Here is an 18,451-nt window from a genome sequence, read left to right on the forward strand (position 1 = left end):
TTTACTTCAGCCAGGTTTCTCCTGTCTAACTGTGCTGATGCTTTGTACCTTTAAAACCAACCTGTAAATTAATAAATCTTTGTTGTTTAAATACTACTCCAGCCTCAGTGATCTCAATAATCTCTTAGTGTGCCACAAAATTTACCTCACAGCAGCAAACTCAAAGTCTGTACACCTGCTACCTGTAGAACACCTGGAAATTGAGGGGAAGGTTTAGTTCAAAATGAACTTAGAACCCCAAAATCTTAGGAAGCTGCATGTGTCCCCTCATAGGGGGAAAAAGGCTAGTCACAGGTACCAAAAGATTTAATAATATTCTACACGATATTAAAGAGTCTGAAGTGCTTTTCAAATTATTATTTCATTTACTCTCACAACATCAGATTATTATTTCAATCGTTTAGCAAATGCAGGTGTCTGCCAAAGAACTAACAAGTTTGAGGCTAGTCTATACCTGGCTGCACAACACTTGCCCTTAAACCTCAGATTCAAATATTATGAGCCCCTCATGGAGACTGCACAGGGACAGCCATGTGGGCATGTGGTAGCAAAGTAAAACAACAGTCCAGAGGCACCATAAGGACAAAATTTTAATATGAACTTTTGTGAGACCATCATGGAAATTAAACTGAGAATCCTTCTTTATGGGGCAGGTTATGGTGTGGAGTCAAGGCAAAGGGTTAATTAGTCATGAGCCTTTCGAAGTGTAGATTCAGTAAGAGAAAAAGAGGGGGTAGTGAGAGAATCACTGAACACAAATCAGATATAAGTAACCATAACATCCAGAAATTGGTATTGCCTCTCTATTTGTCTCAATCAGCAATCAGAAATAATGGATTATGAGAAAGATCAGAGGTCCAAACAAATATGAAAGGTGGAAAAAATAGGATGTGTTCTAAGAGCAGCTAATCAAAATTTAGTGTTGAACTTCTTGAGTTCCAATTCAATACTTCCACACTGCACATTCCATTGGAAGGTATATTGTTAGATTGATTGTTTTTGTAGAACACTGACCTTCAGGTCTGAAATAGTATGTCCAAAATATTCACCTATTGGTTTCTGGATGCTGTGATATCTTACAGCTAATTGTGTTCATTCTCTCATGCAGAGATTGACACATTTGTTCAATGCAGTCATTATTGTTGACATATGATGGCATATATTGAATGATCTGCAAATTAAAAGGCCCAGGATGTTAGATTCTGTAACAGTATTAGATGTGTATAAGTGGACAATGGTAAAATCTAGATTTGTTTAAGAGTTAGGTTCTGGTGTTTGTGTCATTGTTGAGTGTTTTATAGTTGAGGGGCTGCCTGTAAACTAGGAAAGGCTTGTAAGCTGCCCTATAAAAAAGGATTCTCTGTTTGATTTCCATACATACCTCAAGTAGTAAGCAATGACTCACAAAAGCTCATATTGAAATAAATGTTAATCTTTAAGGTACCATATGGAGGTTGCCAGAAATCACTTCCAACTGGTTACATTTCACAAGCCCAGCACTCAGTGGGGGAGAGGTTCCATCTGACTGTGGAAATTTGCTGCTTGAGGCACTGATGTTTAATTGCTGTCTTTTAGGACTGATTTTAAAATAACAAGATACGGTATTGGGAAAAAGGAGTACAGCCTCAGAGTAAACCATAAGACACACAGGCTTCAATGGCAGCTGAACACATGGGGAGTGTATAGAAGACACAGCAAGCCTAATGAACACTAGGCTTGGAGATTTGGGTAAAACAAATACCAGATTAGGCTTGAATCTGGGTGAATTCGGGGAAAAATCAGCCAAATATGTCCTGCTTGAATATGAACGAATCCAAATGCAAGGTATTCGGGCTTTTTTTTGTTTTTTGGTGGTTTTTCGTGTTCTGGCTTGCAGGGGGCGCATTGTTAAAGCTAGCAGCACCGAAATTTCAGGGTATCATCTGGAGACTTTCCTGATGATAACAACCAAGTTTGGTGAGGTTTGGTTTGGGGGGACCAAAGTTATGGACCCCCAAAGGGGGTGCCCCGTTCCTTATTGTTTCCAGAGGGAACTAACAGGAGATGGTGGCTACCTCTTTGATGGTCAATAACTTTGGCCTCCCTAAACCAAACTTCACCAAACCTGGGTGGTATCATCAGGACAGTCTCCGGATGAGTCCCTGAAACTTGGGTGCCACTAGCTTTAACAATGCGCCCCTGACAGGCACCCCAAGAAATCTGTCCAGATTCTCTGCTTTGAAGTCTCTTGACTCCATTGTAGCCAATGGGGAATTTCTGAGTGAGTTAGCAGGCTGCACATTTTTTAAAATAGAGGCACCAGACTTTCAAAATGGCTCCAGGAGGCCCTCCTGGTAATAGCATCCAGGCTTGGTAAACTTTGCTTCTGGGGGTTCAATTTTATGGGCCCCCAAAGGCTTATTTTGTTTCCCCGCTCCTGCATATGATGCCTGCTGGCTGAGTTATCTCTGAACTCTCTCAATGCACTCCCTCCCACCACCCCCAGAAGCAAAATTCACCAAGACTGGATGCTATTACCAGGAGGGCCTTCTGGAGCCACCTTGAAAGTCTGGTGCCTCTATCTTGAAAAATGTGCAACCTGCTTACACTGTCAGAAATCCCCCATTGGCTACAATGGAGCCACTGCAGAACACAGAATCTGCCAGGCTCTTCAGCAAGTTCTATGATGGGAAAAAATAACTTTTCCCACCATAGACTTCAATGGGGCTTGCTGTTACGCACAGCTGGCTCTGTGGTAGAGGTTTCAATGGGGGACACTGTGGTGGGGGTCTTGCTCTGGGTAGGGGCACTTATCTCCTGCAGGACTGCTGGTGAGTCTACTGAAAGAAACCAGCCAAATTTGCTAAAGTTTGCTTGGAAGGGGCAAATGCTGTGGGCACCCAGATGAAGGTGAACCTGAATCTCACAGCATTTGCACCTCCCAAGCAAACTTTAGCAAAGTTGGCTGGTTCCTTTCAGGAGACTCACACCAGCAGCCCTGCTGTAAATTAGGCGCACCTACCCAGAACAATCCCCGCAGAGGCTGCCCCCAAATCTCCAGCACAGAGCCAGCTGGGCATTACAGCAAGCCCCATTGAAGTCTATGGTGGGGAAAAAAACATTTAATTTTTCCCACCATAGAACTTGCTGAAGAGAGCTGGGAGATTCTGTGCTCTGAAGTGACTCCATTGCAACCAATGGGGAATTTCTGGGGGAGGGCTGTGGGGTGCACATTTTTCAAGGTAGTGCCACAAAACTTTCAGAACATCTTCAGAAGACTCTCTTGATGACACCACCCAGGTTTGGTGAACTTTCCTTCAGAGGGTGGTGGGAGATGGGCCCTACCATTTTGGGGGCCCATAACATTGAACCCTCTGAAGCAAAGGTCACCAAACCTGGATGGTGTCATCAAGGGACTCTCTTGAAGATACCCTGAAAGTTTTGTGGCTTTATATTGAAAAATATGCACCCCACAGCCCTCCCCCAAGAAATTCCCCATTGACTACAATGGAGTCAAGGCACCTCAGAGCCCAGAATCTGGGGAAATTTATTTGGGTGACTGTCAGGGGCACATGTTTAAATCTACTGGCACCAAAATTTCAGGGTCTCATCCAGAGACTGTCCTTATGAAATCCCCCAAGTTTGGTGAAGTTTGGTTCAGGGAGGCCAACGTTATGGACCCTCAAAGGGGAAGCCCCCATCTCCTGTTAGCTCCCATTGGAAACAATGAGGGATGGGGGCACCCACTTTGGGGGTCCATAACTTTGCCCCCCTGAAGCAGTTAATTTTTTTAAAAAGGAAGCCTATTGGATTGCTCTGTAATGTGGGTCTGGAGAGTGGGAGGAATTGCTACTGGGTGGGCAAGAGGAGCCGTGAGAAAACCCAAAGAAAGCAAAATGCATGAGGATTGATTTTGCTTTCCCTGCAAGGGGATGGGGGAAGAAGTTCCACTTTACCAGGTTTTGGAAACCACAAAGATTCCCTAATCTGAGAGCACATTGAGTTTTGAAAAGGGGGAAAAGTGTGCATAACCAAGAATCCAATTTGAAAGGAATGTACACTCAATGCAAAGGAGACCACAGGTGTACAAATGGCCATAGACATCTACCCTTAATACAGAAAAGACTGCTGTAGAAGCACAGAAATTCCACAGAGTATGCAATTCACAGCAGCAAGCTGTCAAAAGGGTGCTGTGTGGTTTCCGGGCTGTATGGCCGTGTTCTAGCAGCATTCTCTCCTGACGTTTCGCCTGCATCTGTGGCTGGCATCTTCAGAGGATCTGATGTTGGGAAAGCAAGTGGAGTATATATGACAATACAAGCTGTCAAATATATTGCCTTCGACAATACAAGCTGTCAAAACATTGTGATATTGTTGCATGTAAACTTTGCTTTCTACAAAACACTGTACCGTATATACCGGCGTACAAGACGACTGGGGGTATAAGACGACCCCCCCCCCACTTTTCCAGTTAAAATATAGATTTCGGCACATACTCGCCATATAAGACTACCCCGTGGCAGAGGCAGCGGTGACACCCTGTGTGGCCTCGGCCTCAGGAGAGGCAGGCCGATCGTCGCAGGGGCGGGACAGAGCCCCGGCGGCAGCGGCACCCCGGATGGCCTTCCTTGGCCTCGGCGGAGGCTGGCTGATTGTCCTGGGGGTGGGACAGAGCAGAAGCGGCGGCACCCCAGGCGGCCTTCCTTGGCCTCGGCGGAGGCCGACCGATTGTCGCGGGGGCGGGACAGAGCAGCGGCGGCACCCCGGGTGGCCTTCCTTGGCCTCGGTGGAGGCCGGCCGATTGTTGCGGGGACGGGACACGGACGTTTCCACGGAGGCTGCCTGGCTGGCTGGGGAAGAGGGGAGATGTCCCCTCTTCCCCATCCAGCCAGGCAGCCTCCATGGAAACGAGGGGTGCCCCAGCCTGCAGTGCTCGTATGGAAGCTGCTAGCTGGAGCTCCTCTCTTGCACGGAGGCTGCCTGGCTGGCTGGGGAAGAGGGGAGATCTCCCGCCAGTCTCTTCCCGGCTCTGAATTTCTTAAAGGGGCAATTCCCCAAAGATTGCTTAAAGGGGAATTGCCCTTTTAAGAAAATCATAGACAGAGGCTCAGGCTGACTGCCTGAAGGGCAACCTGGAGCCAACCTGAGCCGAGGGGGATGTGTGGGGCCGGTGGCGGCGGCGGCGGCGGGCAGGCGGGCAAGAGCCGCACAGCAAGCAGGAAAGAGCCTTGGGCTAGGCGGTGGCAAGTCCGAGCAGGGGGTGGGGGGTGCCCGGCCTATAAGACGACCCCCGGCTTTTGTTAAGATTTTCCTGCATTAAAAAGTCGTCTTATAGGCCGGTATATACGGTATACGAAGTGGTGCTCTATATTCAATGTAGGCATGGTTCGTAATTAATGAACTGATTAAAACAAGGACAATTCTCAATCCCCTGATAAAGCAAGAAAGCATAATTGCTTCATGCATATTCTTTCAATTACCTTTGCTTCTGCCTTTCCTTCCACATTTTCTCCCTCCTTCCAACTCCTTTTCAACCAATTGACATTTAGTTTTAAACTTCTTCAGGCAGTGACCAAAATTGTTTTTTTCCCAATGCTTCTCTACGAAGCAGTACACACACTGATAGCATCGTAACAGTTATTATAAAAAGCCCCCCCCCCTTCTCATTTCTGGAACAGTATAACACAAACAACTGTTCACCCCATGGAATCCTGCTGCCTCCTGAAATATGTATTACCAATGTCCAGTATTATGAGCAACCAAAGTACCAAATAAGGCGAGTCAGGATTTTCAAACTGTTACATCATTAGTAGTCTAACAATTAAGCAAAGGCAAGATTCTCTATACTGTGTTGCTAAACTTCTTAAAAATGAAAATCCAGTCATTTATGAAGCAGGGTGCTACAGCAAATGAGTCTTCAGTCTGACCCCCTTGAATTTTTTTCTTTGCACAATGCGCCAAGAAATATATTCCACAACTTACAACTACCACACTCTTAGAAGCATCCAGGACGTGAATGACAGGAGCGCTGTATCGTGGTGCAATTTTTACTGCTGTGTGTGTTCTGAAATGATTTCAAAAAAAGAAGGTGGAACAAATTGCTTCAGCATATAGCTAACGTACAGTCATTTCTACATCCCAGTGGGAAATGCCATAAAATAGCTGCAGAGAAGTCATCTACCTTTCCATGGAAATTACAATCTATCTGCAGGTTATCTGAAAGTATGAAAGGCAGAAATGAACATTCAGCACTACCGACATTGCTGCAGCTGTCCTGTTGGTTTCAAGAAGAAGTAAGATTTCACCCGTTCCTAACATAGAGTAACACCCATTATTATGTGTCAGCATTCAGAAAAGAGATCTTATGACTTTCCGCCCCACTTGCTGACAGCACTATCTGGTCTTGGTTATTGGACGCAAAATCAGAATTTCACTACTGAATATGAAACTAAACACATCAAACCTCTTGGAACAATTCTCGGGAATAAAAAATGTTGGCTGCGAAGAAAGCAATTTTATCCTATTAAATTCCCATGATAAGGTAGGGGGGGGGGGAGCGGTATCTTTTGCCATGTTCACAAACAACTTCCCTATTCAGATGTTGTATAATGGATGGAAATTGCTATGCCTTAGCATTCTTGTTGCACACCATGTGGAATTATGTGTGGTATATTGTCACGGCCGGCTTCAACTGGTTGTGGTGGGTTTTCTGGGCTGTGTGGCCGTGGTCTGGTGGATCTTGTTCCTAATGTTTCGCCTGCATCTGTGGCTGGCAACTTCAGAGGTGTGTGATACACCTCTGTGATACACATCTGAAGATGCCAGCCACAGATGCAGGCGAAACGTTAGGAACAAGATTCACCAGATCACGGCCATACAACCTGGAAAACCCACCACAACCAGTATATATGATAAGTTATGCCTCTTACAATGGGAGGGAAAATTGTGCATACCTATTTAAAGCTAGTACATTTTCCAGGGTCACTCTTTCAACAGCATTACCACCCTCACCTCTATCACTCTCATTTCAGTAGTAAAACCACCTTCTCCTGCATTTTGGTATTTTTCAGGGCTAGCCAGGATACAGCTCTGCAAAGATTATTTTGGGAAGTCTGGAAATTGTTTTGCTCTCATTCTATCATATCTATAATGATGATCCTAGCCTTCATACAGACTTATCGGCCCAGAGACGGGGCTCAGACAAAGGGTATTTTTCTGCATACTTGTGGGGAACCCCCTCTGGTTTACAGAAAAGTGAGCCACACCAAATGAAGGGACAGTGTTAAATCCTCTCAAAACAGAGGGACATTGTCCAGAGGAGGGCAACCAAAATGGTAAAAGGTCTGGAATCCATGCCCTTCGAGGAGAGGCTTAGGGAGCTAGAGATGTTTAGTCTGGAGAAGCGAAGGGGGGACATGATAGCTATGTTTAAATATTAGAAAGGATGCCATGTCAAAGAGGGAGCAAGCTTGTTTTCTGCTGCCTCAGAGACTAGGGCTCATTCCGCACATGCAGAATAAAGCACTTTCAGACTGCTTTCAATGCTCTTTGAAGCTGTGCGGAATAGCAAAATTTTCTTGCAAAAAGTGGTTTGAAAACGCATTATTTTGCGTGTGAGGAAGGGGCCTAGGACACAGAGTAATGGATTCAAGGTGCAGGAAAAGAGATTCCACCTAAACATCAGGGGAAACTTTCTGATGGTCAGGGCTGTTTGACAGTGAAATTCACTGCTTTGGAGAGTGGTGGAGTCTCCTTTGGAGGTTTTTTTTTAAACAGGCTGGATGAACATATGTCAGGTGTGCTTTGATTGTGTGTTGCTTCATGGCAGGGGGTTGGACTTGATGGCCCTTGAGATCTCTTCCAACTCTATGTTTCTATGTGCAGACAACATAAAGCGACTATGGGGGGAAGAGCCAGTGGAATGGAGTCAATGGAGAGCCTACTGATGACACCAGGTCTGCTGTTAATCCCTTTCCTCGGAAGACAGGCAAGCGAGCAAGAGTGGGAGCTACCTCTGCTCCTCAATCCACTACTGAGACCCCCACTGCCAGCCCAGTGCTTCTGCATCTCCTCTGCAAGAGGATGGGTAGGAGAGGAGGAACAGGAGCTTCTGACCCCCTCCCTTTGCTGTGTAGGCCAGATTGGCCAGGGTAAGAAGAGAAAAAGAAGAGCTTGGATTTATATGCCTCCTTTCTTTCCTGTAAGGAGACTCAAAGTGGCTTACAAATTCCTTTCGCTTCCTCTCTACACATCAGTCACCTTGTGAGGTAGGTGGGGCTGAGAGAATTCTGACAGAACTGTGATTAGCCCAAGGTCACCTGGCAGGCTTCATGTATAGGAGCAGGAAAATAAATCCCAATTCACCAGATTAGAGTCCCTTGTTCATATGGTGGAGTGGGGAATCAAATCCAGTATTCCAGATTAGAGTCCATTAAAGAAGAAGAGCTAGAAGAGAACATGTAGAGAAGACCAGGGGAAGGGACTGAGAATTTTTTTCTAAGAGCCCCAAAGGCAAATTGATCCTGAGCTTGTTGATGCACCTGAATAAAGGTTGAAAACCACAGTCCATATCCAGAAGATTCTGTGCTAGAGAGATGGACCACTGCCCCACTCAAACTCTGACATATTCTCATTGAAACCTGGGTCCATTCCAACACCAGATTTTGGCTGATTTTGCACAGTAAAAATGCCCTGTGCTATATCCAGGAACGCAGCTACCGTGGTGCTTTTTACCCTGCTGTTGACTTTGCACTGCTCCCCAGGTCTCTTCCACTTGCACCACAAGGTCTTCAGCAACGTCTTCTACGCATGCGCGGGCAACCTCCATTTCCCACGTTCTAATTGGCTGAATCTCCCCCCCCCCCCTCACTTTCACCAATTTAGTTTTAAATGACTCTGCACAAAACAGGTGCTGGGAAACAGCATCCTCCCCCCTCCATGTAAAATCCCTGCATGTGTGAGGGAATCATGGTACTCCACCACCACCACCCTGTCTAAACTCCTTACTTGTGCAAGGGAATTGCTGCCCTCCCATTCACATGCCACTTTTCTGCAAGGTTTCTCAAGGTTTTTGCTAGGTTTTGCAAGGTTTCTCCCTTCATGTTTTTTATTCCACTTCAAGGGGGGGAAGGCACCTGTTCATTGGAGGGTTGGGCCAGAGCAACAAGGCAAGAAAAATGGCCTTGTTCTGCTTCCGAGGAGTTTTCACAGCAGCAGAAGCCACTGGAGCAACAGAGATGCATTCCAAAAGGTCTTCAACCTTTGTGGTTCTAGAAAGTCCTGGTGTAAAGCCACTGCTGCGGGGCAGTGCCAGAGCAATAGCGTGGCAGACACGCTGCAGTGCCGGGAGCTGTGGGGAACTCCCTATTGCACCACGGCACTCCCCATGCCAACAACGGGGCATTTTTAACGTGCAAAATCAGCCTTTGGCAATTTTTAACGCACTGAAATTTTCAATTAATAATAAAATTATTCTTTTATGAGCACTCAACATTACATTAAAATAACGTTGTATATCTAACACTCTGGTATGTCCAGGAGCATAGTAAATATAAATCTTTTGTTTTAAAACACTTCACTCACTTAGAAGTAGTGGCTCCTCCAATCAGCAATGGAATCTTTATTTCTAATCTCTCCATTTCCTTAGCAACGAATATCATTTCATCCAAAGAGGGTGTGATGAGACCAGATAGGCCAATAAAATCTATTTAAAAAACCACTGTTAATTCTTAGCACACAATCTAAATACTATTTGAGACATTAGCTAAAATCAGTCAGTTGAGCAATGAGCAAAAGGCTTTTTTTCTAGAGTTTATACTGAAATTACATAGATGAACATTGTTCTATGCTTCACTTCATTCATCTGTGTGCCGATGGAATACGTAAGCATACAGAATGCTACAGAATGAAAAAGAATTCAGCACCCCTGCACAAAGTTGCATTATTAATAAGAAAGAACAAACATGCACAAGTTGAATTCCCATTGTGTAGATGAGTTTATGAAAGTATGTTATTCAAATTTTTGTATCCCTTTTCCCGAGCAAGACCTTGAGCACTGCAGTCATTCTGTGTAAAGAGACCCCAACTGAAAATCATAAAAAGAAAAGAGGTTGTACTCATTCATCTGCTTAGAATTTTGAATTTTCTTCAGATGAATGAGAGCGAGCTTTCTACAAGAGTTCAGGATCATAATTCCATTATGTTTAAGCAAAGAAAAGAAAGATTGAACATTCTCCTACCTGCTTTATTTTCCAGAGCTGCTCTGAGTATCTTGTCACATGGAGTCATGACACCTAAATCAATAACTCTGGGGGGGGGGGGGGGAGATAACATGTTACATTTCATAAAAGGCTTCATACCTGACTTTGCCATTTCAAAGCGAATGACACATCCAGTGGGAAAATATTTTAAATGCCAAAATAATAAAATGAAAAAGAATTCTTTTTTTTAAGTGATACGTGGATTTAATGGTACAAGTTCTAACTTTGTGGATAGGCCCCTTCCACACAGCAAACGTTTAGCAAGTTGCAGTCAGGATAAAATAACCTGCTTGCCCTGTTTTCACATTCACATGCATCTGTGCAGGTGGTGATTGGAGCCCACGGAGACAATCTGGGTTGCCGTCATGCCTCTGAACGGAAACGCATCTATTTTTTTAATTTACTTCCCACCAATGTGTAGCTACACAGGCATGCACAAATGACGACATGCTGACGTCTCACAATATGACAATTTGTATCTGAATGGCTACACAGATGTTTGCTGCAGAAATTTTTAAAAGGAAAACGGAAGCAAATAAAGCACCTCCTGCCCGAACTTTCGCTTACAAGCAGCTGTAACCCAGGATTTTTCAAAAGATTCGCAAATAGTGCAGTTCTCAAAAAACCCGGTTTGGGGTAAATAACACAGGGCAAACTTGTTTTAGGGGCGGGATCTGTGTGAAGGTCCTCCCAAAATGGGTTTTTCACTGTCCTTAACCAACTGTCCTTAACCCACTGTCCTTAACCCATGTGGAATGGGCCTTATTCAAACAACCATGCTTCCTTTAATTTTGGAGATATTTTCCCATAATTTGCCTACGTTCAGGGCTGCAATGTACCCATAAAGTGTCCCATCCCACTTGATTGGCTCTGTGCCTTGTCGTGCTTTACACAATGGAAAGAGACATAGCAAATGATGAGAGTGCTTTAAGATGTTTCAAGTTAGCCTTCTCAACCTGTTTCAGTTATTCAGCAACATCATAACTTGGGGACTGCTAAACCATACCTAAATAACACATGAGAATTTCAAAACCAGCCCAAATGTCACTAGATTTGATTCAGACATGCAGTAGCCAATGTTAAAATGGCCAATCAATTAAAATGCGATTTAAAAACCATATAGGACCCTTTAATACATATTTATCAGCTCACCTGCAGTTTTTGAAAGTACAAATCAAAATCTATTAAAGAGTCATCCTAGATTTTTCACAGCTTGATTTTTAAAAGTCTCTTTTTTAAAACTTAAAAAAATTAAGTTTTAATTTTCAGTGATGCCAAACGGTAAAGGGTTTCCTGAAAGCAACACCACTGACTGTACAGTCATGTGACAACAATTTATTATTTGTCTATGGGAACAAATGTGAAAATTCACAGGATCATGTCCTTCCTCCCCCACATTACTTGCACATGACTTTGTAATTAATTACTTCTGCATTTTCAGCAAATATAGTTTGGTATTTTCTCAGGAGAACAAATAATGATTTGTAATCCAGTATCCACACTAGGGGCCTAAATCACAATTTAATACTATTTTGGAGGCAGGGGAAAAGGCTGTGTGGTGCAGAGTAGCAAGCTGCAGTATTGCAGTCAAAAAGCTCAGCTCACAACCTGAGTTCAAACCCAACAGAAGTCGGTTCCAGGCAGGGACGTAGGTATAGATTTTTTATGGGGGGGTTCAGGGGTGGGGCCACACACCCACCCGCCCCTAGGGCATGGCCACGCCTCCCCAAGCCCTGCCCCTGGCCTAGCGCTTATAAAAGCAGCTCTCCGAGGTCGGGGATGGCAGACTCCCCTGCCCTGCCCTGCCCTGCCCCTACCCTCCGGGCAGAAGCATAGAGGGAAAATGGAGCCTGGTGCAAAATCTGAGTTTTGCGCCCCCCCCCCCCCCCGGGCAGCCGCTGTGATGCTGGAATCCACCCCCAAACAGAATCACTTTCAATGGTGTTTAAACTACAGAGCCCAAATTCTCCTTTTAAATCCACCTTAAAGGGAGAATCTGGGGTCTCTAGTTAAACAACATTAAAAGTGATGCGGTTTTGAGGTGGATTATCCCCCACACTGAAACAGCATCACTTTCAATGTGGCGTAGTGGTTAAGAGCAGGTGCATTCTAATCTGGAGGAACCGGGTTTGATTCCCTGCTCTGCCACTTGAGCTGTGGAAGCTTATCTGGGGAATTCAGATTAGCCTGTACACTCCCACACACGCCAGCTGGGTGACCTTGGGCTAGTCACAGCTTTTCGGAGCTCTCTAAGCCCCACCCACCTCACAGCGTGTTTGTTGTAAGGGATTAAGGGCAAAGAGATTGTAAGCCCCTTTGAGTCTCCTACAGGAGAGAAAGGGGGGATATAAATCCAAACTCTTCTTCTTCTAAACTGAGGACTCAGATTCTCCCTTTACATCCATGCCGAAGGGGGTGGATTTAAAAGGAGAATCTGGTTAAATTTGGGGGGTGCCTGCTGTCAGGGGTACAATTGTTAAGCTAGAAGAACCAAACGTTCAGGGTATCTTTAGGAGTCTCTCCTAATGATACCACCCAGGTTTGGTGAAGTTTGGTTCAGGGGGTCCAAAGTTATGGACCCTCAAAGGTGTAGCCCCATCTCCCATCAGCTCCCATTGGAAACAATGCAGGATGGGGCACTACCTTTGGGAGTCCATAGCTTTGGACTCCCTGGACCAAACTTTACAAAACCTCGATGGTATCAATAAGAGACTCTCCTGATAGTACATCCCAGGTTTGGTGAAGTTTTGTTCAGGATGTCCAAAGTTACGGACCCTCAAATATGTAGCCTTCATCTTCTATTAGCTCCCATTGAAAACAATAGAGGATGGGGCACTCCCTTTGGGAGTCCATAGCTTTGGACCCCCTGGACCAAACTTCACAAAACCTGGGTGGTATCAATAAGAGACTCTCCTGATAATGGTGAGATTTGGTTCAGGGGGTCCAAAGTTATGGACCCTCAAAGGTGTCGCCCCCATCTTCCATTAGCTCCCATTGGAAACAATGGAGGATGGGGGCACCCCCTTTGGGAGTCCATAACTTTGGACCCCCTGAACCAAATCTCACCAAACCCGGGTGGTATCATCAGGCGAGTCCCCAAAACAATCCCTGAAAGTTTGGTGCTGCTAGCCCAAACAATGCGCCCCCTGCAGGCCAAAAACCGAAAAGCACTAAATGTTTTAAAAACCCACAAATGGAGGAGCGGAGCTTTGGACATGAATGGGGGGGTGGGGTTCAAACCCAAGAAACTCCCCCTTACCTACGTCCATGGTTCCAGGTAGCTGGCTCAAAGTTGACTCAGTCTTCCATCTTTCTGAGGTCGGGAAAATGAGTACTCAGCTTGATGTGGGGTAAATTATAGATGACTGAGAAAGGTAATGGCAAACTACCTCATAAAGTCTGCCTAGTAAATGTCATGATATGATGTCATCCTAAGCATCAGTAACAACCTGGTGCTCACACAGGGGACTACCTTTACCTTTTAAAGGCGGGGGGAAACCACAGTTTGCAATTCAAATGAAACAACAAATGACATTCACCATAAATGCAGAAATGATTGATTTCCAAGTGATATACAATAGGATGAAGGATAAGGCTACTGTGTATGAGCCCAAGGATGTCCACAACTGTTTCCTGCAACAAACCACCATAGCGGTTACATGCAACTTTGTTTTAAATTCCACTTTCAATCAAAAATATGTTTCTGTATATATACTACTAACAACAATCCCAGGCAAAAAGTCCCAGTGAAAACACTGAAGGTGATAAATTGGACCCAGTAAAAATTCTGTGCTTGACTCACACAAGGTTCCCCAATCTGCCTAGGTTTTCTCTCCCTTCAGCAGCCAGGATCAGGAAGCTGGAGGAGAAAGGGGTGATCATGCCTTTTCCATCAGGGGAGTTCTGTTCATGGAATAAGGCAGGAGGGAGGAATTTCATCTTTTTTCATCAATCCACAGTAGCTGCTGGATCCGCATTGGCTATTACTCTACCCTGGTCCTGAGACCTCAGGAATAAACTTTCCCAGGGTCAGGTATGGCTGCTGGAGGAAGGGGAAGGTTGAGAAGGTTGGTAACCAACAATCCCTTTCACTGACAGATCATGGGATCCAGCCCATTGTTTCCAAACTAGAAAAACACTGTGTTCAACTCAAATGTATAAAGTTTTGGCTCACAGACATAGTCTTCTGCTTCAGTAACTATTGTTCCATTTATCAAGTATCTTGAACTGTATTTTAACATGAAATGATTCTAATAGGCACTATTAATAATTCTAATATGCAATAATACAAAAATCAAGGGTACAAGTTCTAGCTCATTACCTGAAATTATTGCAGCCCAGAACAACTCCCACTATATTCTTGCCAATGTCATGTACATCACCTTTCACTGTCGCCAGCACTATTGTGCCATTATAAGGGTTCTGCAAGAGTTAAAACACCATTTTCAAGGTTTGTGATTTCCTATTTGAACAATTTATATTGTATTAATGGTTAGTCTGCTACAACAGCCATACTACAGTCTAGTACAACAACAGCTGTTTAAAGTCAAAATAAATTATCTTGAATCACACAGCAGAGTTCTCAGAATGTGTGTATCTACTGCAACCTAATTCAGCACAGAATAGAAGGTGTCCCAAAGGCAAGAACTCTGTGCCATCATAAAGAAGCCTCAACGTGGTATAGTGTATAATAAAACAAATTATAGTAGGCCACAAGAAAGCAGAACACACAGGACATAGAAACTGTCTTAATCAGACTTCAGAAAGTAAAACACATTCAATTCTATATTTTCTGCCAAAGGAATGCCAGTTCATCCAAGATTATAGGTTGGTTCCAATGACTTCCTTCTACTAAGCTGCATTCAGTGATTGCTTTCTGCTGTGACTTTCCTCACTAAATTCACCTTAGTACAGTCTCACTGGATCGAAGTCATGATTTACTTTTTCTTAAGGCAGAATTCAGATTTTTTTAAATGGTACAACAAGATACGAAACTTGTAACATTAATAGACAATCCATTATTCACATATTCGTATCATTCAGCAGCTTTTAATTCCTTTGACTATTTATGGGGGCCACTCCAGGGACTTAACTTACATAAGAAAAGTAGGCACTAACATGTTGGGCTAATTCCAGCTTGCTCCATTGTCTCGTTCAGTACATATAGTAGTCTGCTAGAAGAGACTGACCTCTATATGACTCAGGCAAACGCAAACAGTAAGGCTCAAACTGCATGTAAAGGCAGACCCATTTATTTAAACTCAGCTCTGCTTCGATTATATAAGAAGTGGTAGATGAAGCCTAGTTTTAGGAGAAAAGGGGACATACAAACAAGGAAAGCTAAGTTCCTTCCCCCAGGTTCTCTCTTCTCACAATTTTGCTCCAGCATTGGCTCATGCCTGGTATGGAAGTATGACTGAGAAGCACTGGACCATGGGAAGGGAAAGGCAGAATGTTCACATTTTACCACCTGCGCACCACCCACATTGACTCTTAAAATCAATTCTCTGCTTCCAAATTTCTATATGGATAAAGCAAGCCCAGGGTTAATAAAACAGACATACTGCTGTGATGTGAAGTTAAAGGCAATATTGATGTTTAAAAAACATAAACGTGCAAAACCATGCCAAGTGACTGCATTATCCAGCATCATGCTGTAAAAAGCTTTCAAGGCAAGCAGAAAGGCAAATTTATTTATCCCTCCCCCCTCCCCCTCCTTCCCTTCCCTGGCACCCCTCCCTCCCCTTCACTTCCCTTGCATGGCACCCTGCCCCCTCCCTCCCTCCACTAGGGTGGGTGGCCCATGTCCAGATGCTGGGCCCCTCCCCCTCCCTCCGCTAGGGTGGGTTGGCCATGTCCAGATCCCTGTCAGAAAACAGAACATACAGATTTTCTTTCTGAAAGCAGTTTAAGAATGAAAGAATGGTGTAACCATGATTCTAGATACAACTGGTGATAGAATTCTAAAAAGCACCGGATTCCAGCTGTGCTATGGAGCAGGGCATGCATTTGATTTTAAGATGACTTCTATGTCAAAACAAGAGGATTTCAAGCATTTAATGAATTGGAGTACCCTTAATACTGGGAACAGGACCAAATAGCTTTTCATTTCGATTCTGGCACAAGACTGCAGACACAGCCATTCATTCTAAAACATAATAACCAGTCTTCTGTATTTGCTGTTGTTCTGGCACTGTGGTTACTGCTCTGGAGGTAACTGCACTCCAGAGAGAATCCATGCCAGCAGATAGACATCTTATTTTAGGACAGCAGAATGTTCTCTCATTGTTAATAAGGATTATTTTGGGGAGTAAAGGAACCTTTTTCTTTGTGTATGTGTGTTATCTAGGCATAGCATCATCCCAAATTTCCATAAGAGACTGCAGAATGCACCAAGTAGCAGCAAACAGTAATACAGGATTGGCCTAATTCTACACTCACTGTCACTCCTGCCCTCCCCTTCTTTGGATAAACATATTCCTGAGGTAGCTGTAGATTATTTTAAATGTTTTCAATAGCCTCTCTCTCTCTCCCTGTTACTGTACTCTTCTACCTGAGTTCAAAAACAGCACAAAAATCTCAGTCTGTTACTAAATCCACATCAACCTTCACAACCATTTCAACTATAAGAACAACCGCAGTTATTTCAGTTTCAAACTTGTTACGAAGGAATACTTCTGTTACAGCACAGATGCTCAGGTTCTTTCACAGACTGAGCAACTGAGAATCAAGTTGACATATGTTTCCAAAGGGATGCACATAGACATTGATAAAAGCAGGAGCTACTCTGCTCTACAAACAACACTTAACATATTGTAGCCATGTGTACAATCTTCCCTTGTGAAGCGAACTTGGGAGGGAATAAGTTCTGCCAGTATGAAGCAGAAAAAGCTGTGCAGAGTACAGGTTGGGAGTCTGCATTAGGCTTGAGCACCAATACAAAACATCGGTAAATTTCAGGTTTGTGTTTTTTAACCCCAGAATTTTTTGATAAAACCAAATGAAATTCAGCTATTATTTTACTATAGCTGAAAATACTTGAGGTTAAAAAAAAACAAACCAAAAATTTCAGCCTCACATGCAGGATTGGGCTGTCTTCTTCCACCCTTGCTTCCCAAGCATGACAGGCCTTGAAAACACTGGTGGAGGACAGATCCTCCATGCAGGCCCACAAGGTGATCTCTCCTGCTTTTCTGCTGACTGCTTTTCTGAAATGGTGGTGGAGGGAAAGAGCTTTAAAAAGTCAAAGGTTACAGGTGTATTTGTATGCACAGACAATTTTTCTGTTTACAGGAGCTACAATGGCATATGAAATCCTGTTTGCAGTGATGTAGGTATAGATTTTTTTATGGGGAGGGTTGGGGGGGCAGGGCCATGCACCCAGCCACCCCTGGGGGCGTGTTCATGCCTCCCAAGCCCTACTCCAGCCCCCAGTGCTTGTAAAAGCAGCTGTCCAAGGCCGGGGACGGCAGACTCCCCTGCCTCCCCCCCCCCCCACACTGGTTGGGCTCCCAGCTGGCAGTCCCTTAACAGACATTGCACAGCAGCAGTCAAACTCTGTCCGCGACCTGGGGGTCCACCTGGATTCGTCTCTTTCAATGGAGACCCAGGTGGCCCATATAACCCGGGTCGCATTTTACCATCTCCGTCAGGCCCGACGGCTGGTCCCCTTCCTCTCCCAAGCTGACCTGGCCACTGTGGTCCATGCAACGGTCACCTCCAGGTTAGACTATTGCAACTCGCTCTACGCTGGCCTTCCCTTGCGCTTGATTCGGAGATTAAAAATGGTCCAGAATGCAGCGGCTCGTATGCTTACAGGGAGTGCCATGCGAGAACACATTACACCTGTGCTCAGCCGTCTGCACTGGCTACCAGTTGAATACCGAATCACTTTCAAGGTGTTGGTGTTGACCTTTAAGGCCTTACGCGGCCTGGGGCCTCCGTACCTGCGGGACCGTCTTACCCCATATGTCCCAAACCGGCCTCTGCGCTCAGCAGAGGCCAATTTACTGGTGATCCCTGGCCCCTCAATGATACGGCTGGCCTCTACCAGGGCCAGAGCCTTCACGGCTCTGGCCCCGGCCTGGTGGAACGCTCTACCACCATCTGTCCGGGCCCTGCGGGACCTCGCTGAGTTCCGCAGGGCCTGTAAGACTGAATTGTTCCGCCAGGCCTTCGGGGAGACCGGCCGTTGATGAGGGCCCCCTTCCTCC

General features: G+C 44.8%; 1 protein-coding gene across 1 annotated transcript in view; it reads right to left on the bottom strand.

The window, feature by feature from the left end:
• Nucleotides 1–18,451, bottom strand: part of MTR (5-methyltetrahydrofolate-homocysteine methyltransferase) — a 78,859-nt gene that overhangs the window by 12,166 nt on the left and 48,242 nt on the right. Inside the window, 4 exon segments of the mRNA XM_048485678.1 lie at nt 5,962–6,043; nt 9,562–9,682; nt 10,218–10,285; nt 14,560–14,660. Coding sequence (XP_048341635.1) covers nt 5,962–6,043; nt 9,562–9,682; nt 10,218–10,285; nt 14,560–14,660 — 372 coding nt within the window.

This window comes from Sphaerodactylus townsendi, linkage group LG01, assembly GCF_021028975.2.
Source record: "Sphaerodactylus townsendi isolate TG3544 linkage group LG01, MPM_Stown_v2.3, whole genome shotgun sequence".
NCBI lineage: Eukaryota > Metazoa > Chordata > Lepidosauria > Squamata > Sphaerodactylidae > Sphaerodactylus > Sphaerodactylus townsendi.